General features: G+C 40.4%; 2 protein-coding genes across 2 annotated transcripts; both read left to right on the top strand.

Moving 5' to 3' along the window:
• The first annotated feature begins 1,669 nt into the window (after positions 1-1,669).
• Positions 1,670-16,436, top strand: pcsk1 (proprotein convertase subtilisin/kexin type 1). The gene is made up of 14 exons (XM_020593158.1): positions 1,670-2,111; positions 3,284-3,388; positions 3,480-3,602; positions 6,729-6,875; positions 7,950-8,026; positions 9,038-9,126; positions 9,911-10,083; positions 10,326-10,538; positions 10,652-10,752; positions 10,905-11,138; positions 12,359-12,516; positions 12,600-12,733; positions 13,028-13,189; positions 14,267-16,436. Exons 1-14 carry the CDS (start codon positions 1,923-1,925, stop codon positions 14,669-14,671), a joined length of 2,310 nt encoding a protein of 769 aa, XP_020448814.1. The 5' UTR covers positions 1,670-1,922; the 3' UTR covers positions 14,672-16,436.
• A 1,190-nt stretch (positions 16,437-17,626) lies between these two features.
• Positions 17,627-21,561, top strand: LOC109956078 (globoside alpha-1,3-N-acetylgalactosaminyltransferase 1-like). Its single transcript, XM_020592924.1, has 3 exons — positions 17,627-17,710; positions 18,453-18,515; positions 18,735-21,561. The coding sequence occupies exons 1-3, from the start codon at positions 17,677-17,679 to the stop codon at positions 19,691-19,693; spliced, it is 1,056 nt and encodes a 351-aa protein (XP_020448580.1). The 5' UTR covers positions 17,627-17,676; the 3' UTR covers positions 19,694-21,561.
• The last annotated feature ends 2,250 nt before the right edge of the window (positions 21,562-23,811 follow it).

Genomic DNA, 23,811 nt, shown 5'->3' with positions numbered 1-23,811 from the left:
GCTTGAGTGAGTGCGTCAGTCAACGCAAACAGCTGTTGCTAGGTAAGAGTGGATTACACAGCAGATCGGACACAGAGCTGTTTGCACATGGCCAGATGACCAGTTGTATTAGTCATTATCAGTTCTGACATGTTTAACTCACAACAACTAGAAAGCTCACTCTATTTTGGACAGTGTACATCTGAATTAAACTCAAGTGCTGTTGTATAGTAGTACTCTTACTGTATTTGTCTGCTAGTGATTTATACAGTTTGTTCTATGAAGTGCACCAGCACAACCTCCATTGTACCCAAGAGGAAACAATAACATCTTACAACACCTTTATCTTTGAATCACTGTACACACCTGAGGTCAGAGCAGGCTGACGCACTGTTTCCATCAGTAAACAACGTGAACAGAATCCGAGGTAGACAACATCACGGTCATGAATAACTCCCTGCAAACAGAGTCTTACACAGCATGAAAATTTAAGAGCACATTAATCTTCATATTTCAAAGTGAAAAACAAGAACATTTTACATTAAAGCAGGTTTGCTAAATGAAAGCAATACCTCCAAAGCTTAGGATTCTACAATCGTTACAATGTGTTCCACCATTCCATTATAAAGAGAAAGTGTGTGAGGGGTATATGTTTTATCTGCATGCTGCCATCTTTATATTTTGTGTACATGTGCTAATAGCTCTGACCATGTGAAAAGCTAAAATGCCATTTTATGAAAAGTATATAAATCAGTCTCAAGTCACGCCAAATTGAAATACTGTAACTGGTAACCAAACAACTTCAGGCCTTTATTAATTTGTCACATTGGAGGTTGTGACTTGCTGTAGTAGGAAACATGTTAGTGACATTAATAAAGTAACATTACTGGGTACCATTCTACTACATACAGAGCTATTTTATATGATGCCAAGTACATTTAAATGGTAATGCTTCTGCGTTTTTACTTAAGTAGGCCGACATTATAAAGACAGTTTGAATTTGTTGCACCTGTATTGGTACTTCAGCCACAGATTTAAACAGCTGAAATATTAGATGCATTTAACAGCTAATGTGTATCTGCTGTTTTATCTTAAATACAACGTTATACTGGTCTCCTCGGCTGCTGGAGTGGCCCGTTTCCCCTCAAACCCCGGAGTTTGGATTCAGTTCCATCTCATTTCCTGGTTTGAATCCGCAGCGAGGACAAGGAGCTGTCCGCGGTGCTGAGACCTGTCTCTCTGTCTCCCTGTCTCCTTGTCTCTCTGGCTCCCTGTCTCCTTGTCTCTCTGCTGCTGATGTGACCACAAGCTGAGGACCGAGACAGAGACCGATGCATTATTGATTGAGTCAGTACAATCACGTTTCGGTGATACATGATAATGTTCCACGGAATTCAGTGAATGGAGAATGAAGGAGAAAGCTCCTCTGGTCCTCTGGTTATAACATATAATAACATAATGCAAAATTTATTTTACTGCTTTATTTCTTCCCTCTGTGTCCTCCACCTCCTCCAGGGGCATATAGTTGGACATTTTTATTCCGATTACCCCCTCCCATTTACCCTTTCTCTCTCAGGGACTTGAACTCACATCTTACCGAAGGTAGGCGGCAAATGACGTCAGAGCACCCGAAATTTCACGTAAAACACACACGCCCTCCCTTCTCCGCATCGTGATCTCTCACACACAGACACACACACACACACGGGTTCACAGCGCACAAACCAGCCCACTCCATCACCAGTATTTCCTCTCTCTGGCGGACCAATAACGCCGTTTCACGTTCCCTCCATCTCAGCCAGCTGTTTCTGAAGGAATAAAGTAGCACATCTCTTTATTATCACTTATCATTTAGATCTTGGAGTTGTGGATGCTTTTCTTGGAAGCATCTAAGCTGTTTGTACATATATATATATTTTTCTCATCTGGTTGAATTTCCTGAGATGGAAGTGAGATGTCGTCCAGCGGTGATGTGTTGCTTGTTTGCCATCCTCTGTGCGATGGTTCCCCGGTCGCTGGAGTCTTCGTACACGGACAGGCAGTACCTGAACGAGTGGGCAGTGGAGATCCCAGGCGGGCTGACGGCTGCGGAGGCTATTGCCAAAGAACTGGACTACGAACTGGTCCGACAGGTAGGCACCAACGCCCTGGAGCAAAACACCGGTTTAGACTTTAACACTAATCGTACAAAGCCCTCCAATACAGACTAATCTTAACATCAAGCATGTGAATTACAAGTCACCACACAGAAAAGGAAAATTAGCAAGAGGTTTTAATTAAGCCTGCAGTCTATAGTATGTGTGCTTTGTTGTTTGGGCAGAGGAGGCACCAGCTGTGTCGGTTATTCTGCATTGTTTGATAAGGCCATTACTGGGCTGGAAACTCATTGCTTTTTATGACAGACCAAGAGCTCACATTGCATTTTCAATTAAAGGAGGAGGATTTAATCAATCCGTGACACTGTTTACACACTTCTGATGACCCATAACTGGGGTTTCAGCCTTTCTTTTCCCTGTTTAGTACATCCCTGTCTTTCTAGTATTGTATATGTTAACATCACCTATACCAAACCTGTGGCTCTGGCCAGTGATTAACTGGTCTCTCAGGGGTCATGGACACCAAGGGACTATATGCAGACTGCAGCCACTGTGTCAGAACCAATATCCCTCAGATTTAGTTTTTATATTACATCGCATTCATTTAAATGATATGTTTGCCCAAAGAAGTTTAAAATACACTGCAATGAGCTGCGATAGGAATACGAGCTAAATGTTATATTTGTGTAACCCGGCCTACCTCACTTGTTGTTATATTTTGAATGGGTTACATTTGCATGGTTCATTAGTGAAATGGACAGTCATATTTAGTTTTACTCAAGGCATTGTACTGTTAAAACTGCAGTGAATGTCATTATTGTGGATAATGCATGCTTTGGCGGCACTTGACATGCACATGTTGCTTCTGTATTAAAGGACACACACATGCAGGATCTGTACATTTATTTATTTTCAGCTGGAATGAATGTAAATAACATCTGTAAATGCTGCTAGCAATCATATTTCTAGCTATGCTGTTTTTACCACAGACATACATTAACACAGATAAACATATAAGGTACAACACAACAGAGTGATGTTTTAAATCACTGTTGTCTGAATGAGGAAACTGTTTTCTTTGCTGCAGCCCCTACAACTGAATTCCTGATGGATTATGTTTCTAGGCCTACAGTACAGGCTTCAGTGAGCACATATCCTGTCATTTCTCTTAAAATATTTAGTTTGATGTTGTGTCTTCCACTTTGCAGATTGGGGCCCTGGAAAACCACTTCTTGTTCAAGCATCGCAATCATCCTGGCAGAATGAAAAGAGGTGCCGACCACATCACCAGGCAGCTGTCGGAGGACGATCGAGTGAGTGGCATCTCTCCTCAGTCGATGCAAGACCATCTTGTTTCATTTTAAAAACCTGACCCCCCAAACATATAACTTGTATGGTGCGCAGGTGTTGTGGGCAGAGCAGCAGTATGAGAAACGTCGCAGCAAGAGGGCTTCCCTCAGAGAGTGCAGGGACTGCCCGGTGGATAAGCTGTTTGATGATCCCATGTGGAACCAGCAGTGGTACCTGGTGAGTCCTCAAAAATCTTCAAACCTTACACACAAAATACACAACACATAGCAGTGAATTAAACTTGTCTGCCACAGCAGCGGTGGAGAAAATGTATGAGAAGATCAATATGTAATTCAACAATACATCTAGTTCGTGCTGAAAACATCTGAACACTAGATTTAGGTTGATATCCAGCCTGCTGGTCATACGCTGCATACTGTGTGTATGACTGAGCCTTTTGTTTGCATGCAGTTAGTCTGTTTTCATCTAAAACATCCTGAAGCCCTGCAAGTGCTGGACATCTCTACACTGCTGTGATTATAGCAGCAGGCCATACTGTATGTGTTCACATTGCCATATACTAAATGTAACTTGTAGGAATGAAAAACACACAAACAATGAGCACTTGCTGTTTTCCCATAACCATCCTCAAAAAAAAAAAACGTGAAAGCAATGAAACAATAGCTTGTTATTAAGCAGTACTAGCCAAAAGAGCCATTTGCTTAATTGGTAACACAGTCCATGTGAAGATGAGAGGGATTATAATCCAGCAGGATGGAGCGGAGTGGAATACTGCACATTAAGTCCCAGTGTACCCTGAATAGGATGTTTTAGCCCACTGAGGCCAAGTAGTAGCACAGAACAGTAGACTGCCACAGCTGTGCATCCTCTTCCACACCCATTACTGACATTCACTGTATCCTGACCATAAAATGACCTTGACACATGTATATTATCAAACCAGACCAAACTACCAGAAACATTAAGACACAGAACTCAGTCATGGCTCCAGCTAATTATCTTCATGATGAATTCTGCCGATTATTTTCTCTATTCCTATCATCATGTTGTCTGTAAGACATCAGAAAACAGTATAATAAAGACCACTGCAATTCCAAATGTCCTAGCTGACATCTTCCGAATTCAGGTTTTTGTCTGACCAACAGTCTGAAATCCCAAGATATTTCCAGGGTATTAAGCATAACAAAGCAGCACATCCACTCACATAAGAAGATGAAAGGAAATGGAAGAAACATGTAACATTCTGCCTAAAATAACTTGTTTAATCTGTTACCAAAATAGTTGAATGGACACCTCTTTGAAACAGTTTGAACAAAAGCTGAACATTATCATCCTGATGAATGGAGGATTTCTTACAGGATGGTTCTGTTACACCAGCTTAAATTGTACCTAATAAACTACTAAATGATTTTAATATATGACAATATTTCTACCATCATGCTACAGTGACAATTCATCTAAGTTTATTTGTAAATCAAGCTTTTCCTTAAGTCTAAGGACGCGATCACAACACGTTCACCACAAGCTGTTACTGTGCAGGGAACATGATCTTTATACGTATGTTGTTCCACATCGCTGTGATTAATGGATTAGTCAAGTCATCCTGTCTGGTTATTAAACTGACTGTATTCATTGGAGCAAAGACACTGGTTCATCTTTACCTGGGTCAGTGTCATTTGTTTGTCCCTGGTTTATCAGAAAATGAGAAAGTATATAGTGTGCGTTTGCATGTTGCCACTGTTTGTGTGTGTGTGTGTGTATTTCAGAGAGAGAGAGAGAAGAGGAGACATTCATATTATGTTACCTTAGCCTCCATTTCCCTGCACCTGCACTAACCGAACATGAGTCACACGCTTGTCCGGGATAAGAAAACAAATTGAGATGAATCATTTTTCCCTTTGAGAAATGATGACACTAATGGAACTGGCCTTTAAGCGCTGCTTAGTGTAGTTCCACATGAGCTAAACAGGGGCAGTGACAACGGTGGAAAGAAAAAAGACCTCAGGTGTCACCTTTTCGCATCAGCCACTACATTATGATCGCTCTTTACTTCTAATATTTGCAAATGAAGATATGCGAGGAAAGTGTTGAGGTTCAAAGACAGTGAGCCTGGCAGATCTGATGCTTGACGGGGACTGAGGTCGATCTAGAGGGAGAGAGCTGGGCCCAACAACAGGATGAGTGTCTTTGTCCGTCAAGAGTGGGTGGCTGCCTGATAATTCAATCATGCTCATAGCTTGAGATTTCTCCTGCCTGCATGGCTGTGTGTGTATCCAAGGCTCTGCAAGTGTCAGTCTGTGTTAACTGGGCATCTCTCTGTGTCATCGCTGTTGTGTGCATGTCCACTTATCCTTTGATGTGCAAAGAGACTGATATAATCTACTGTGTGTGTGTTTGCTGTGTACCCTTAAAATCTATGAATGTCAAGCCACTGACAGCTCCTCAACATGCGAGTTATTTAGTGTTACACCAAAACCAGCAAACTAGAAATGTAGCTAGTTGGGAGTGAAAGCCTTTCAAGCTAATTGCTTTGGAAACACATCATGTGAAAGTAGGACATGTGCTGTGTATACATACTGTGCCAAAAATGCATACAATACATAGTGTCCAATAAGGAAGAGAGGTACAAGATTCTTTTGAGGAGATGAGGTGAAAAAGGGGACTCAAAGTCAGAGCCAAGAAGAATTTAAAGAAAAAAAGGCGATACATCACAGGGATGAGTCACATCTTGGGCTAGTGTTCTGCAGTGTCTGTGCATAATGCGCAGAGAGTGAAAGTGAGTCCTTTTTTTAGTCTCAACTGTCTCCAGCTCTGAATCATACTCTTCCCCAAGCAGGCAGGCAGCAGCCCTGCTCACTTTCCCCTATTCCCTGCTGATTTTCCATTTAAAACTAGCTTGATGCCTCCCACATTGCCTCAGAAATGGGTTTCTAAATCATTCGACAGGGGGATTGACTGAGTCGAGCCAGAAGAACAGTGGGTTGAAACGTAACACATCTCTAGGCACTGTAAGATATTTTGTGGGTTAAAGTAACTAGCAGAGTTATTGTGTTCGATAACACAAGAGCCTGTATCATTGTGATAACAATCTGCTTACAAGTGGCCATACAGTTGAAGCGGACTCAAGTCCAGACAAAGAAAAAACCAACAATCCAGTAATAAATTTCTGTAAAGGTCAGTGGAAGAACAGGCAGACTCAGTAAGCTCAAAGACCTGACCTTTTTACCATATAAGATAATACTTCAAAAGCCTATTTATATGAAGTACTCAGTGATAATTCACACAAAACTTTGCATAATTTGCAGATGTGTTGTTTTGTAATTCTGTCCCCGTCTTCCACAGCAAGACACACGGACGTCCTCCTCGCTGCCGAAGCTGGACCTGCACGTGATCCCCGTGTGGCAGAAAGGCATCACAGGGAAAGGAGTGGTCATCACCGTTCTGGATGACGGGCTGGAGTGGAACCACACAGACATCTACTCCAACTACGTAAGACACCGTTTCCATGGAGACAGCCTCCGTCGTCTGGCTCTGACATTACCATAGCAACGGTGCTGGTGACACCTTCCAGGCAGTTCATAAAGACAGTAAAAAAATCTTCTAAATGATAAAGCCTGCTTCCAAGGTGTTTTGTTTTAATCTCTAACTGTAATATGGGCAGTTTGCTGCAATAGTGATTTTGATGGGAATAACTATGTTTCTTGCAGTCAGAGATGCAAAACTTTAAATATGTACTGATTCCTCCAGCAATGTTTTGACAGTCTACATGTTGATGGGGATCATTACCAAGCCAATGAAAGCAAAACTGACTGAATGGGAGCTGCATGAGTTTTCTGCTTTAGAGAGGAACTCTAAAAGCCCCATCTGTGGTTTGGAGAGCAGCAGTGCTGTTGCTTTCAGAAGACAGCCACCATTGATTCACCACTACACCGAGTGAAAAAGAAAAGGAGGCACTGAGGGAGGGAGGCAAACAAAAGATGTTTATGGAAACAACTCCTGATGCAATTTAGGTTAAGGCTGACTAACAAAAGTGACTCGATCATTCGAGACATTCATCAATCAAAGCATATGTGCAAGGTACATTTTCATAAGTTAATAGCAGTGATTCTAAAATAACAGGCACAACTATCTGGTTTAAACTGGATAGTTGTTGAGAGGAAGCTTTAATCATTTGAATTTCCTATTTAATGAAAACATCATTTATGCATTTTATTCTGTTTTCTAGTGCAGTGGAATGACAGAACAGACAAAAAAAACATGCACAGTGTCACAGTGTATCATGTATTCCTGCATTTTTTTGGCCTGGAACACAATCCTCAGGCAAAAACGGAATTTTTAACCAATGTGAGTGTTTCCAACAGAGAGCTGTAAACAAGCACTCCTTCATCCTCAAAGTCAGTATGTATGTTTCACTCCTTGGCCTCATCGCTCTGTCCTCTTGTGATACGTATCCATGACAGCAGACTGACCTTGAGAAATTTGCATTTCAAGCCTTCGTCACTGACAAAACCCAAATTTTGAAAAATAAACATCTGACCATTTCCCTCTCTGTTGTTTTTAAAGGATGCAGCAGCCAGCTATGATTTCAATGACAATGACCCGGACCCCTTCCCCAGATATGACTCCACTAATGAAAACAAGTGAGTTAAATGTTGATAAGCGACTTTTTCTTTTGAACAAACCTAGCACGAGTTTGCCAATTTAAGGCCTTTTCATAAATTTCCCCTTTCTTCAATGTGCTTTGGAGAAACCACTCTTATGGGGCAGGCGCCTTGTTGCTTGGGTTTGGTTATTATTGTTAGGTACGCTCTGGTAGGGAGGTGAGCGAGTAAAAAAATGACGGACCCAGGTAGCTGACTTTGGTGCAAGAGGTGCTCTATTTATTTACAGTGACGATAAACATGTGTACAACCAGGTGAAGGAATATGGAGCAGAACCGGGTGTCGAGCGGCAGTTCTGGAAAACATACAGTCAGTGATGGGATGATAAGGAGGAGGCCGGGCTGTGGATGCTAGGATTCACTCCTGGACTGGTCGTGGTGGTTGGTTGCTGAGGGGACAAAGTCAGAGAAACAGTTAATGGGAGACTGTGCATCGACCTGCGTGGTGGAGTGATGTGGAGTAGTGGAGGTCCGTGGTCCGAAGGAGCGATAGCGGCTGGGAAGATAAGACACAGGGCACAAGGCAGGAACGGAGCTGGGATGAAGAGCGTGAGCAAATACATATAGAAGACAAATAATAGATCGGCATAGAAACGGGCTAGAGTATAGAAAGAACTGGCAGGAAAGTGGACGATGAGCACAGTATAAGAGCAGCCAAGGACTGGTTGAGCACAGTAAAAGCAGGCTCTCCTGAATAACCGCAAAACGCTTCTTTCACTGAATGTCAGTTTACTGCCTTGCATGTTATGTAGCCAAACAATATAGTGGTCTCACATAATGAGTGTGACATCCTCTGAAATAGTGAGGGCAGGTAAAACAAAAAGCCACTATGACCACAAATGTACTGAATATGTTCAGTATGCAGTGTCCTTCCCAGTGATACAGCCCAGATTTGCAAAATATGTTAAGTTACACAGAATTAGTGATAGAAAGACAATGTTTGTGAATGTTTCCAGTTAGGTGTACATATGACATTAAATATTCTTCTTAGGCATGGGACCAGGTGTGCTGGAGAGATCGCTATGCAGGCAGACAACAATAAATGTGGAGTTGGAGTGGCATACAATTCTAAAGTTGGAGGTAAGCTGGTAAATCTGCTTATGAGCATCTGAGCATGACACATCACATTGCAAGGCACTTCGTCTACATCTTTGCACACAATGCATAGTGACTTGTAGTTCTCGGTACTAACCCTGTTGTGTGGAATTTGAATAAATATGAATTAGAACTTGAATTAGAGTGTGTGTTAACAGTGGCATGAATTTTGTTTTTAGTCATTATTATAGTAGCAATTATAGAATTATTCTAATTGTACATATTAAGAAATGCTTGGAAAATTCTTACACAAGAAAGAATCGCCATGCACATTCATCAACACCTTGCCTGTATCTAATGTGCCTGCACATCCCTGGATCTTTATTTATTTTATTTCCAGCCAGTGGGGACAGGAGAGTTCCTGTTGGAAGCCTGAGTTTTACTCCAAATGGTTGCATATTGTCACTCTCCAAATTTACTGAGTGCCAATCCCCCTAAACAGTGGTTTGCATATTTCTTTAGAACTGGAACATCTGAAGAGCCATCTGGTTCTTAGTGCTCCAGAAGTACCTGCATCTTAAAATAGGAAAATTACAAATGTTAACTGCCATGAAAACGACATTGTATCCATAACATGCAAATTAAGTAAATTACTTCAAATTTTTTTCTTTCTAATTTTTTTTTACTTCTTTAATGAGGGAGTAGACTGATTAATTGTTTTTACTTTGTCCCTATGAAATAGCCATATATTGTCAGCGTGTCCATGAGTTTTAATACCAGTAAATGAAGTGGGCACTGTGCTAAAAGTTCACGGTCTCTCTCTGTTCAGGCATTCGTATGCTGGATGGCATTGTCACTGATGCCATTGAGGCCAGCTCTATTGGGTTCAATCCAGACCATGTGGACATCTACAGTGCCAGCTGGGGACCCAATGATGATGGAAAGACAGTGGAGGGTCCCGGCCGCCTGGCCCAGAAGGCCTTTGAATATGGTATCCAGAAGGTAAATGATAAAACATGCAGTCAGCTGGTGTGATGTCAAACTGAGGTTGCTTGAGTCATTATCTCCAGCGGTGATGGCAATCAGATAGAATAGAATCAATAAGGACAATGTAGTTTGCTGCTAGGAGTGAAGCTTCCAATGACAAAATGTCATTGGTCATAGTTAGCAAAGATTCATGCTGGACAGTGTCTATTTTGTGGCACACGCACACATGCTTCTCTTCTCCGTCATGCTTTCAACAGGGTCGTGGTGGGAAAGGCTCTATCTTTGTTTGGGCATCTGGTAATGGTGGCCGGCAGGGAGATAACTGTGACTGTGATGGCTACACAGACAGCATTTACACTATCTCAATCAGCAGCGCCTCCCAGCAGGGCTTGTCCCCGTGGTACGCTGAGAAATGCTCCTCTACTCTGGCTACAGCGTACAGCAGTGGAGACTACACCGACCAGAGGATTGTGAGTACCTGTGCTCCTTCTTTTCTGTTTTTATGCTATGCTAAGCCGTGCTGTGTCACATTACGTCACATTACATCATATTAGGTAGTTACTGTTTGCCTGCTTGCTTTCAGACAAGTGCTGATCTGCACAATGAGTGCACTCAGACTCACACTGGAACATCAGCCTCTGCCCCATTGGCTGCTGGGATATTTGCCCTGGCACTGGAAAAAAAGTATGCCATAAAGCCTGTTACACAAAGATTCTGTGCTTTATTGTAATTTTACAATAGTTACAATAGCCATGTCTACATATACAGTATATATCATTATTTGCATTTTTAAAATTCCTTTGTCTTCAACCCTGTTCATCTTTCCCTCCCCTCAGTCCAGATCTAACCTGGAGAGACCTGCAGCACATTGTGGTCTGGACTTCAGAGTTTGATCCTTTGGCTAATAACCCAGGCTGGAAGAGGAACGGAGCAGGACTGATGGTCAACAGTCGTTTTGGCTTCGGCCTTCTCAATGCCAAAGCCCTGGTGGACCTCGCTGACCCGGCCACCTGGAAGCACGTGCCTGAAAAAAAGCAGTGTATTGTCAGAGATGACTCTTTCCAGCCAAGGTATGGGAATGTCCTCTAGCTTTTATCTTGTACCTGATTTTATTAGAATGTTAGATGTCAATGTAGATGCAGATTGGAGATTCAGGAGCAGGACCACACCTCTAATCTCATCCTTTTCCTGTCTACTTCCTATAAATACTTCCATAAACACAGCATCGGCCGCTTTTGTTTTTCATAACCCTCCCTCCCTTCTATCTACTTGTCCTTCTCCCTCTGTTTTAGTCCTCCTTTATTCTATCTCCTACTCCTTCCTCCTGTCTTCACGCTTCCACACGGGGGATCTGTCAAGCCTGAGTGCAGCGCGGATCCCTCAGAAGCGTCCCCAAACTGCTGATCATCAGCTGAGCATCCATCCTCATCGAGGCGTGATCCTAGCTAGTGAATTAAAATGTTATCTCAGTTGCTTCTAGTGTTTTTGCTCTAACAGTGACAACCACTGGCCCAGGATTTCTGGTCATACAGTATATTATGTGAACATTTTTGTATGTCTTATATGGGCTTGTAATTAGTATATAATGATAGAGGCTGGGAAGCAGTTGGTACCATTATAAAAATCACAACATTGTAGAGAAATATCCAGAGGAAAATCCACCAAGCATGGACAGAAAGTCAGAGGAGTTATTATCCCTCTGTTTTCTTACCATATGTTTTGTTTACAGTCCTTTTTAACCAAAGAACATCAAGTGCTAAAGCTTAGCTGCTGTGCTTTGTCCTTTTGATACTGCAGCAGCTAAGGCTAACTGAGTTCTATAATCTTTATGTGTCCATTTTGCAGTTTGAACTATGTGGCTCAGTAACATGACACCCAGACTCCCCATTACCTTGCAACACCCAAGTTTAATCTTGAGATTTGACTTTACATTTCAGCTAATGCTTAGTGGTCTACAGCTCCTTCTAGCTTTATGCCAGCTGGAACAATCCTTTCATTCATGTCTGGGAAAAATGGGGATTAACTATGTTTGCCCATGAATGACCAAAGGCATGCAAATCTACATCTAACATGCACGATGTGCTGAATAGTTCCAAAATTTGACATTGTCCAATGAACTATCACAAAACAACATGTAATGTGTACAAGTTTTTTCCACCCTGCTGCTGTTTCCCCTACCTAGATATAGCAAAGAGAACACATTAGCAAAATACACGGCACATACAAACTAGTGTTGTCAAGGACAGCTGTTTGTGTGTCTCATTCCCTGTTATTTTAATACATCCCACAGGGAGCTGAAAGCAGCCGGGGAGATCACTATAGAGATTCCAACCAAAGCCTGTGAGGGACAGGGGAACACAGTCCATTCACTGGAGCATGTGCAGGTGGAGGCCAGCATTGAATACACCAGGAGAGGGGACCTGCATATCACACTCACCTCCCCAGCTGGTAAGAGATATGCACACATCCACACACATTTGAGAGTAATAACAAGGCTCTCAACTGATCTGTCCCTTTGGATCTTCCCTCAGGCACCAGTACAGTGCTGCTGGCTGAGCGGGAGAGGGACACGTCATCTAATGGCTTCAGAAACTGGGACTTCATGTCTGTTCATTCATGGGGAGAAGATCCTGCTGGTACATGGACACTGAAGATCACAGACACTGTGAGTTACACTCCTTTCTGAAGACAAAACACCCGTATTCAGGTGTAATTTGAAATTACTTTGAGTTTATTTAAATTTGTTTAACTTTTCAACATGACATCAAAACAAGAATTCCACTGTTACATACAAAAAACAGGAAGAATTAAAGCATGTAGTTTAGTATATATAAATTATAAGCACAATAAGTGGCCCAGAAACTTTCTTTCAAATGGGTATTAATGAAGTAACATATTGCTATTTCTGAGCTCTGTCAGTTTTTCCTGAGATGTAACCAACATTACCCCATCCATACAGTCGGGCCGTATGGAGAACAAGGGTCGGATTTTGAGCTGGAAGTTGATTCTGCACGGAACAACAGAGAAGCCAGAGCACATGAAGAAACCCAGAGTCTATATTCCCTATAACGCAGTGCAGAATGACAGGCGTGGTGTGGAACATATGGATGACATGATGGAGGTGAATACACTGCAAATAAATTTAAAATGACAGGCCTACAAAGAAACCTGGTGTGGATGTTAGAGGAAGAGCATGAGCAAGAATGTTATGGTAGGCTTATGACATCAAAGCCTGGGTGACACTGAACATACTTTTGATAACACCTGGTAAAGAGAACTGAGGTGGCACAAAAATGACCAAAACTATGAAAATGCTACAGCAGTTTCTTGTTTCCTAGTACAGTGGTAATGTCCATCTTACAAATATTTCAAAAATGATTTTGTCACAGACAGATTTGTGATGAAAAAAAAAACAATGAAATGCACCTGATACAGAGTTAATTCACTGGATTATTAGTAATATATTACACTTACAGTGAAGTGTAAGTATGTATTTATTTATTTATTTACTTATATGGGACAATGTACATTAATCAACACTGATATTAGTAAAATGTGTGTAAATGTGCCAGGGTTAGCTGAACAGCTCATTTGCACCACTAGTCATATATTAGCATATTAAAATATGTCTGTTTCAGACTCTGTAGTATAGCACACTGGATTTAAAACAATGATTATGAGGTTTTCACCAATATAATAGGTCAACACTTTGGGAAATGCTTTGCTGCCAAGAATTAGCTGAGATGATTGATAACACTGTTATACAATATCAGTCTGCTTAGCTTAGCGTAAAGACCGGAAACTGCAACAATAGCTACACTGGCTCTGTCAAAAGGTAATAAAAGCTTCCTATCAGCAGCTCTAAACCTCATTAATTAACATGCTGCATCTTGTTTGTTTAATCTTTACAAAAACTAACAAAAAGTGTTTGCTTTAGATAGAGCCAGGCTAGCTATTTACACTCATTATGTTAAGCTAAACTAACTAGCTCCTGGAAATATGAGAGCTAGCTCCACTCTTATATGAGAGTGGTACTTGTCATCTCACTTAACATTTAACATTTTTATGCCTATGATTTTAGCACAACACAAGAATGAAATACCAGTCTGTTTTTAATTTTAGATCCATTGTCCTACAGTTTTGTCTCACAGTGTGCATTATGTATCAGTAACATGTCTCTGTTTGTCTGCTGACACAGGAGCCCACACAGGCACATTCACCTCAGAAGACAGAGACTGCACAAGCCTCTCCTCCTTCCAGCTCTAAGAAAGAGCCCAAACAGCCCTCAGATTCACCCTACTCCCGCTCCCTGGCCCTGCTGCGTCTCCTGCAGACGGCCTTCAACAGGCATATCCCAGCCCTGTCGCAGCCTCCGGCCATAGGTCGGGCCTCCTCTGCCTGGAGGAGCTTCTCTCCTCCTGCTACTAGACTCCCACCCCAGCAGCTGTACCAAGCTATGGATATGATCAACAAGTACCGGGGCACTGGGGACAGTATCTACAGTGACTACAGTGATGGCTTCTACAGTGCCAAGCCATACAGGCACAGAGATGACCGACTGCTGCAGGCCCTGTTTGAAATGATAGATCATGACAGCAAATGAAGGCCTGGAGGAGAGGAGAGGCAAGAAGGAAGAGGAAAAGAAAAATATAAAATAAGGGGGAAGTGTGGTTATATGTTGGTTGGGGAGCAGAGGAACAAGGCAAAGAAAAGAGATAAAGCAGAAGGATAAGATTCGGCAGTGGAGGAGAAGAGAAGAAATAAAGGAAACAACTCTTCCACTAAGTTCTGTTTTCCCCCAAAATGCTGCATATCTCTTTACCTTTGTTTACCAATCACCATACATTCATTAATTCTTTAATTCAGTGATGCAAAATTTCCATGGTCCACATGTGATTCAAATCATGGATGTGTTTCAAGCCTCTTTGCCACAAATTGTATCTCTGTGTAGTGAAAGTGAAAGCATTTAAATAGTAAGACAAATGGTAAACCTTGACTCTCTTCTCTTCACTGCCCGCTCAAGCACACCACCTTTAGAATATGTTTTGTATTAGTATCTATATATTATCCATATATTATACAAAGATGATGATTGTAATATAGTTTTGAAAACACTTGACATGCTTTCAAAAATCCAGATTCTATTTATTTTTTGCCATTTTTCATATCCTATAAAGTTTGTTTGTGTTTCTCACTATAATTTAACACTTACTCACTTTAGAAGACAAATTGGTCCTTAAGAACTGACATCAAGTCCTTAAATTAGAGTCAGCAAACATTTAAAATGAAACACAATTTGATATTGACCAGCTGTTTTAAAAGTTTAAACATACTGGCAAAAGCACTGTGTTCTCAGGAAAAAAAAAAGCTCAACAGAGGAACAGAATTGTATTCTGCACTCTTCAAAGTATTAAATGCTGTATATTTAGCATGAAGGGGAATTTATAATAACATCATGCAGATGAGACAATTATAAAACCAGAAAAAAGGGAAACATAAAAAGCTTGACTCTGGTAATAAATGACAGAGCACTGGAGAATCTTTCAGTTGGAGTAGCAACACATTAAAGTGAAAAAAAATTCACAGATGAATCTTCTTCTTGTGCAATCAGTTTAATTTTGTATAAGTATAATGCTGCATTAAAAGAAATATTTTTCTAAGGAAATAGTATATACAGTATCAAACCCTTAAACAGTTTATTTTCTTGTGGCACAGTTCACTCGATAGCTGCAGAGCCAGTGTAGTTGTCACAACTACCAACGAACACTGCCAAACTCACTGCTGTCAAAATGTTTCTGAGTATTCAGTTATTGTGCAAATAGTTAAAATGTCATTTGTACATTATCTACTCCTTGAATCCTGGACTGATTTTTGGATATTTGCAACTAAATCAATTCTCTGGTATTATTTATTGGGTATTAAAGGACCTATCACACTTCAGAAGCTGACCAAGAGTAGGGGCTCTGCAGTGCAACCTTAAAGCACATTCATCTTGAGAGCCTTAATATATGGTATAATAAATGTGCATACCCATTTCCACATGGTGTAGAACAATTTACAGATGCTAGTCTAAGTGTTTATGACATGAATAGTTATGAAACCTCTATGCAGAGTTTATCCTCCAGCTTGGAACTGCCTGCTTAGCTTCTCTGCCAACAAGGGGACAGGAAAAAGAAGATCTTGGGGACAGTAGCTTACATGTGCTCTGTAATTTATTTAGTTTTAGTGTAGCCTGTGCTGTTTTTTATTCTGGACTGATGCTTCAGTTCAAAGTTGTTTACACACACCAATATTATGTTGCAATTTCTGTATGGCTGTTCATAAAAGTAATGAGATTTATTGTATTAAACTGCAAAGTGACCCCTTGAGTCTGTTTGAGTCTTGGGCAGCATTATAGTAAACCCGGAAGGTGACACCAGCTGAGGCTGAAGTAACACACTGTAATGAACTTCATTAATTTGAATTTGAATTTTTCAGTACTATGTGTAAAACATCTACTTATTATGCATAAATTGTGTTTTGTCAGGAAACTAAAGCAGTGGGTGTTGATGTGTGGACTGAAGTTTAAACTGGATGTTTGTGTTCTACTTAGCGAGAGCAACTGGTACTGACAGATCATAGGTCTATGACAACAGATGCATTAAAAGTACAAGACCCAGATTTGTTAAGCCAACGGATGAAATAAAAAAAATAAATAAATGAGCACAACACTCACAATCACTCACATCTATAAAATGTGACCTAGAGTTCACTACTTAGAGTCTAATAGACATTTCCTTCAAGGCTTTTTGAGACTTTGAGAAGGATTATTTTTTTTCCCAAAGTCAACTACACATGGATGATAAGTCTACATAGACTCATGGTCTGAAATATTTATTACAGTCTACAAACTTTGTAGTCTCTTTATGTTTACTTTGGTCATACAGTAGTTTCTTTCATTGAATTTCCTGTTGAGTGTCTCCACCTCCTGGACAAAAACAGTAGAACACCCTGCTGACGTGGTCTGGTTTATAATATATAATTATGTCTGCATGATATACTTTCTGCTTATTCACATCAAAATAGGATAATGAAGTGATATAGATGTATAAACTGGCAGTCTGCTGGGTGAAGAATAAACTCAAGGAATATATCAGCATTTTTTGTGGTTCTTCCGAGAGTTTAGACCCTAACCTGACATAGTAGCATCTATTACCTAAACTTTATTGTCACACTTCCAACATGAGTACCAGGAAAGGATTTTTCTCCTTACCGTTTATACAACTTTACCTTTAAATTCTTTTCTTTCCTTGTCTGTGCCTTATTCTCCACTCTTCAGCTCCTCCCATTTGTCCAGATTCCTCGCACATCTGGTTGCCTTGGTTTGGCTCCAGAACTAAACACAGCAGAAGACTTGGGGTGGGGGCGGGGGGGGGGCAAGAAGAAGGAAGATATGGAGGAGGGAGTGGAAAATACCATAAAAGCAACAAGAAGAGAGAGAAAGGGAGGCAAGTCAAGAACGTAATCTCTGGAGGAAAACAGTGAGCTAAACGTCATATTTGCAGGACGAATCAGAGAAAAATAACATAGGTCATAGGTTAGTGCTTTTATCCACCAGCAGGTCACAGTATGGCACTGCTACCGTTCTGCAGGATGTCCGCAGGTCAGTACACACTCAGCCACTGCACCGTCTTTTGTGCTTGTGTCACTGCTTGTTACTGGCTTGTGACTGTTGTACTTGTGCCATTAAAACTTGTTTGCTTTTTTGTCACAGGATTTAAATTGAGCCAGCAAGGCTTTAAAGTTTTTACTCAGGGATCTTCTATGAGAAATTTGCTCCTGAAACTACGCCCTGGAGGGAAAGTTGGGTTGATTAATTCAGGAATCTGAAAACATACACATATGTAGAACACATGAGGAGATTTTGGGGATAAAAATCTACTTCCAGTCATTTGTGCTTCTACTTAGGTTCTATGGCATGCAGCAATGTGCAGCTCTCATTCAAAACCAGTCTGTGAATAAACTTCTAACACCCAGTCTTCTGCTATTCCTCTTTGCTCAACATCACATGCATGAAAAGGTTTTAATATTGCTTGCTCATGTGAGTTGTCACTTGTTTCTTGTCTTTTTGTATATCAATAGTTAATTTGATCATAATATTTCAGTAAATTTAATTATTTAATTATTGCATATGTCTTAAAGATGACAGTTTGTGTTTTTGTTTGTGTTGTTTATTTGTGCAGTCTCTTTGAAACTCCTATGAGCTCAGGCTTTTTACCTGTCAGGGTTGAGAGGGACATTTGTCAGTAACATGTGCTTACTGAAAGAGTATTTAAAAATATTTAACTTGTACAAGGTTCATTATTAAATGTGTGTGTGCCTATGTGTGTTTGTCTTTCACACAGGACCAGTCAGAGTGACCAGAACACACCTGGTCCTGTACTGTGTTCTCCTGTTTCTTATCGTATGTAAGTGTAGAGAAGAATTTGTTGTGCTCTAATATTTTGGACCAAGTCACCACAGTAAATACACATGGATGTTTGAAATGCATGCAAATTTTTGTAAGTTAAAGTAAAAGATCGTTTGTGTTTTTCTCCAGTTTCACAAAAATGTACTTTAAAAAATGTGTCACAGAAAAACTGGGGTTTATAAAATGGTGTAAAAAGAAAAATCTGTTTTGCCTTCAGATTTTCTTAATGAACGTAAAGCTGCTGTCATTGTGAAGTCACCTCATGCTATCTTCCATGCCATGGGAGTGGACAGGGGAACAGTCTTGACAGACACAACGTTTGTCAGAGCAGCAGTGCCACAAACCCCTCTGGAGACACCGTGGGGCGTTCCTTTAGTGTGGGGTGACACCCACAACTCGACCTGGTGCAGAGCTAAATATACACAACGGGGGATCCGTGTAGGTCTGCTGGCTCTTGTTGTGGGAACTTATGGCCAGTTTGTCCAACGTTTCCTCTCCTCAGCTGAAACCTACTTTCTCCCCGGTCAGATGGTCACCTACTACATCCTCACAGACAATCCCCGTTCTCTGGATCCCCCCATCCACTTGGGGCCCAAACGCCATCTGATGGTGATTCCCATTGCTGAGCTGCCAGGTTGGAACAGGTTGGCCTATCGTCGCATGGCCTTGCTTGCTGATGCCATTAAAGACCAAGTCAGCAGTGAGGTTGACTACATCTTCTGTGCTGACATTGACCAGGAGTTTGTGGCACCAGTGGGAAAAGAAATTCTAGGAGACCTGGTGGCCACGTTGCACCCTGAGCTCTATGGGATGCCACGAAAGGCTTTTCCTTATGAAAATGAGGAAGTCTCATCAGCCTGTGTGGAGGAGGATGAAGGAGACTACTACTACACCTCTGAGCTGTATGGAGGGTTGGTTTCTGAGATGCACAGACTGGCTCGTGCCTGTTCTTTGCTCATTCTGCAGGACCAGGCTAACAGGGTAGTGGCCAGAGGACTCGAGGAGAGCTACCTAAATCGTTACTTGATTGACCACAGGCCAACCTGTGTGCTGTCACCAGAGTACAGCTGGTGGGACTCGGCCCTGGCTGCCGACGTACCTGTATACAGGCTAGTCTCTTTAGGGAGGCAATGCAAGGCTTATGATAAGCAAAAAAGAGAGGAGCACAAGTGTTGAGCAAATGTAAAAGGAGGGTCAGAAGGTTCTGCTGCCTGAGCCTCATGAAGGACTAAAAAGATGAAGAGAATGCATATGTTCCAATCATCTTTGTTCAATTAATAATTCAGTCTTTTTCAGTTTTAATTTTCTGTTCTATTAGCCAATAAATGAAGCCTACAATTGCTTATAAGTATGCAGAAGCACAATCTGCTCTCAATTAAAGAGCCATTTATGCGAACAGTGCCTTTGTTATCTCTTCTACAGCAGACAAAAAAGAAATTGACCTGTCCCTTTAAATGAAGCACTCACTTCTCCATTATTATCAGCCTTGGAGATATTGCTCCGGCTTTGTGGCCAGCAGTGATAAGAGTCAACAGTGTAAGCGTACACTTTCCCTGCAGTGGCTAATCATTAACTGGAACAGCTGCTGTTTCAAGGTCTTTAAATACCAGATGGGGGAAAAATGGAAAGAACAGGATGCTGCTTCTCCAGGTTACATATGTATAGAAGCTATAGTTTGAGCTTCAGCAAAAGCTAATAAAGTTTTGAAACTGGTGAAACTGGTTCAGGGTGTGTTGAAGTAAATTTCCATTACAACTGCCATTTCCCTACTTGCTGTATGACTTGGAAAAATAGGTAAACTCCAGTGACCTGATGATGGTTGTTATGTCATCTGTGAATCAGCCTCCTTCTGTCTCCACACACAAATGTGCCACGCTTACACTCTGCCTTCTCTTCCTTGTGTGATGTGTTTTAATGGAAGGGTTAAACAGTAGCAGATGGCTTTTTCTCACTGCCAACAGAATATGTCTGCAGGGCCAGGTCTCCATGTGGCATGAAACTAGAGGTGAACCTAAGATAATTCTTTGAAACTAATCCAAACAATCCTTTCTTTCTGTGTGTGTGTGTTTTTTTAGAGTCTGCATTCACATGTCAGTTCAGCTTTACACTGAATTACCCTGTAGACAGGAACTTTATGTCTAATAACACCCTGCTTTCATTTAACAACACCCATAGCACAATAAGACTGTCATCAGTGGATGCTCCTAAACATTTTCTGTATCTGCATTGTAGTTTTAGATAGAAAGTTTTTTTTTTGCATAGACTAAATAGTCTATGCTGAGTACCCCTTCTTATGCCATAATGCAGTATAAAATTATGCATGTAATCTTGTCTCTATGAGTGTCAGCTATTAGAGCTTAATGTGTAGAAAGATATAATGTTCCTTCTTGCAAACAAAGAATACAAGTATTCAGAAGCGGTAAGGTGATGATGCAAAAGATTAGAATTAATCAGAATTGTTGAACTTACTGTGTGAACATATGGAAACACTTTTGCTAAAACAGGCTAGACTGTTTTTAACTTTACTTTGATATTATTCAGCATTTGGTTTAAATTCATTGTGACCTTTAGCTGTGCCTGTGCCGTGTGCAGGAAAGACGACTCCCAGTTACACTATAGCCTTTTCCTCTGATCTTTTTTATTGTTTTTGTTCACATGCATGTTCTGGTATTTGGTGATAAATTTGCTTCTTTTGATTACAGTGAACATATTAGTGACAGCCCTTAACCATTAGCTAACAACTGGCACTGTGATGTGTTTAACTGCAGTAATGTTAGCTAATCTACAAAACCAATGAATGAATATTAATAGTAAATGATTAGTAGCAATGCATGGATGAATATGCTAATCAAGCAGTTTTACTTGCCTAACAGATGTGTAATTCAATGAGTCTGGCTGATGTTAAAGAAACATTTTGCTAAGTGATCTTTAGCGGATTTTCCTCAGTACAGTGGTGAAGCATGAGGTTGCTCTGATTATTCCGTGACTGACATACTAAAATATTCAGTGTTGATGCTGTACACCAAGGGAGCATTTGTAACTGAATAAACAAGAGGAGCAAGTCAAGGTGAATCTGCAAATTCATCCTTATACATTTCATGTTAATGAACATAGGCACTATCTTGGAGCAGTGTTCAAAAAGAGGAAAATAGTTTATACATTTTCAAATTTACATTTTGTCCTTTCTGTGTCCATAGACAAACACAAACCATATACATTATAACAATTAAAATGGTGGTCTGTAATCTGCAGTGCACAGGCCCTGTGCCTGTACTGAAGACAGAATCTGGAGCATCTGGAGAAAATCCAACTCAGGATATTGTTGTGAGGCAAGACTGCTAGCTAATGAGCCACTATGCCAAGCCATGGCTGCTTATTAGTGTCTATTACAGGTCACTTACAGGTAAGTTAAATTGCTTTTTGATGACGGTGCAGTTACTCACTCAAAAGTAGGTGTTGATAATTCAGTTCCCCTTTATTTTAGTTGCATTAAACTATATACAATTGTTACACAATATTGTAAATATTGGACATAATAAGGTGAATTCTAATATTGAACCAATTAATTTCTCTGACAGATTATTGGTTTATTGTTATCTATCCCATGTTTAGATGCAGAGATAATTTAATTAAATTCAATAATACTGCAACCCTTCCAAGATAAGTTATACTGAATGACGCCAGTAAGCATCTGCTATTGAATGTGTTCAGTCTGTACCATAAAACAAACACTGCTCAAAGCGTGGCTATTTTTTAAATGCATACTTTTTGTGCAAACATAGTTTCAAGAAACTATTCAATTAATACTCTAGAGAGAAACCTAACAATATTTCATACTCCAACCATTAGCAATATCTGCATTATTGCTTCTTGAACCAACAGAAACATTTGAATATAACCAGACACAAAACAGTAAATTTCTTTATCAAAAAAGATAAATAGTCAGTTTTTCATTTATTGCATGAAAAGCCTTGAGTATTTGTACATGGGCTCTGTAATGATTTTAGTGGTTGTGAGTAACATTACTTGCTAGAGGTTACTTTATTAGAGGTCTTCACATGGGAACCAAGTTTAAATGTAAACCATTGAATCTAGCAACAGAAATGGAGCATCTTTATTACTGATACTGATACTGATTAACCTCTGTAGTCATTCAGGACGTCCCTAGTATTACACAGAACTGTGATGAAAAATTATTTTAATAATAATTATTAATTTAGCAGCACTTGAAGAAAATTGTCAGTGTTTCTGTTAGCACAATTCAGCAAGAACTTCACAGTTATCCACAGTCTTCTTGTGTTTAATGTTTAGCCTTGAAGAAAGGGTGTGTAAGTTTAAGGCATTCTTCATACTGTGCTTCTAAGCTTCCACCAGGTTACACCTTCAAGCTTCTGTAAACAGGGAAGCTCTGTGAGTCCTATTCATCCCAGGGGCTTTAATTGTTTGCAACAGCAGGCAGCCTGTCAGACAAACTGGAGTCAGACTAACTTAGCATTTAAAATGTGCATGTATTTAAACAAAAGGGGGGCACACTACAGAAAAAGTATAATGCTCTGAGGCAGTTGTCACTGGTACTTATAATGATGATAATAATGTTGTTTCAGATTTATATTGTGCATTGACCGTGTATACATTTATTTTTTATAAATAGTGCAAACTAATTTGTTGAAGGGTCAAAGTGTATGAAGTCTTGAATGTATGATGTGTTTATGTGTTTGATTTGCAGAGGGATGGGTGGGGTAAGAGCTTTAGTAATCTGCTGGATTCACACAGGCCTTTCCACACCCTGCCTGAGGCTATGCCACACCAAAACATGCTGCCCTAATCATCTGGTCATGGGGACTGACACTGTGAGATAGTGGAGGTGCAGCTCTCACGGAGACACACTTGCACGTTATATGTCATATCATTAAAAACAAAAACAAATGAAAGATAATATAGGCCAGTATATAGGCAAAGTACTGTAGTACTTGACTGTGAATTTGTCTTCCTGCTATACTATGAAAATATTGTTGATATGGGTTGTTATAGTTACAAAAGTTGTTAAAATACCAAATAAAAAACATACTCAGGTGAACAAAGTTGTGTTTATTTTGCTGTACAGCCTACAAAATCTACCTTTAGTGGAGAATTAATTCTACCATTTCAGGGCAGATAGTTTTGCCAAGATGTGACTACAGTATGTGACTGAGAGGGATGCTGTGGGCTTACAAAATAAGGGAACCTGGTTACTAAAGTTTTCCTCTAATGAAATTTTAAAAGAACAAATATGACCCAATGAAGTCTTGATTCTG

The sequence above is a fragment of the Monopterus albus genome, unplaced genomic scaffold, assembly GCF_001952655.1.
Source record: "Monopterus albus unplaced genomic scaffold, M_albus_1.0 scaffold18.1, whole genome shotgun sequence".
Taxonomy (NCBI): Eukaryota; Metazoa; Chordata; class Actinopteri; order Synbranchiformes; family Synbranchidae; genus Monopterus; species Monopterus albus.
This window is presented reverse-complemented; position numbering and strand designations above follow the sequence as displayed.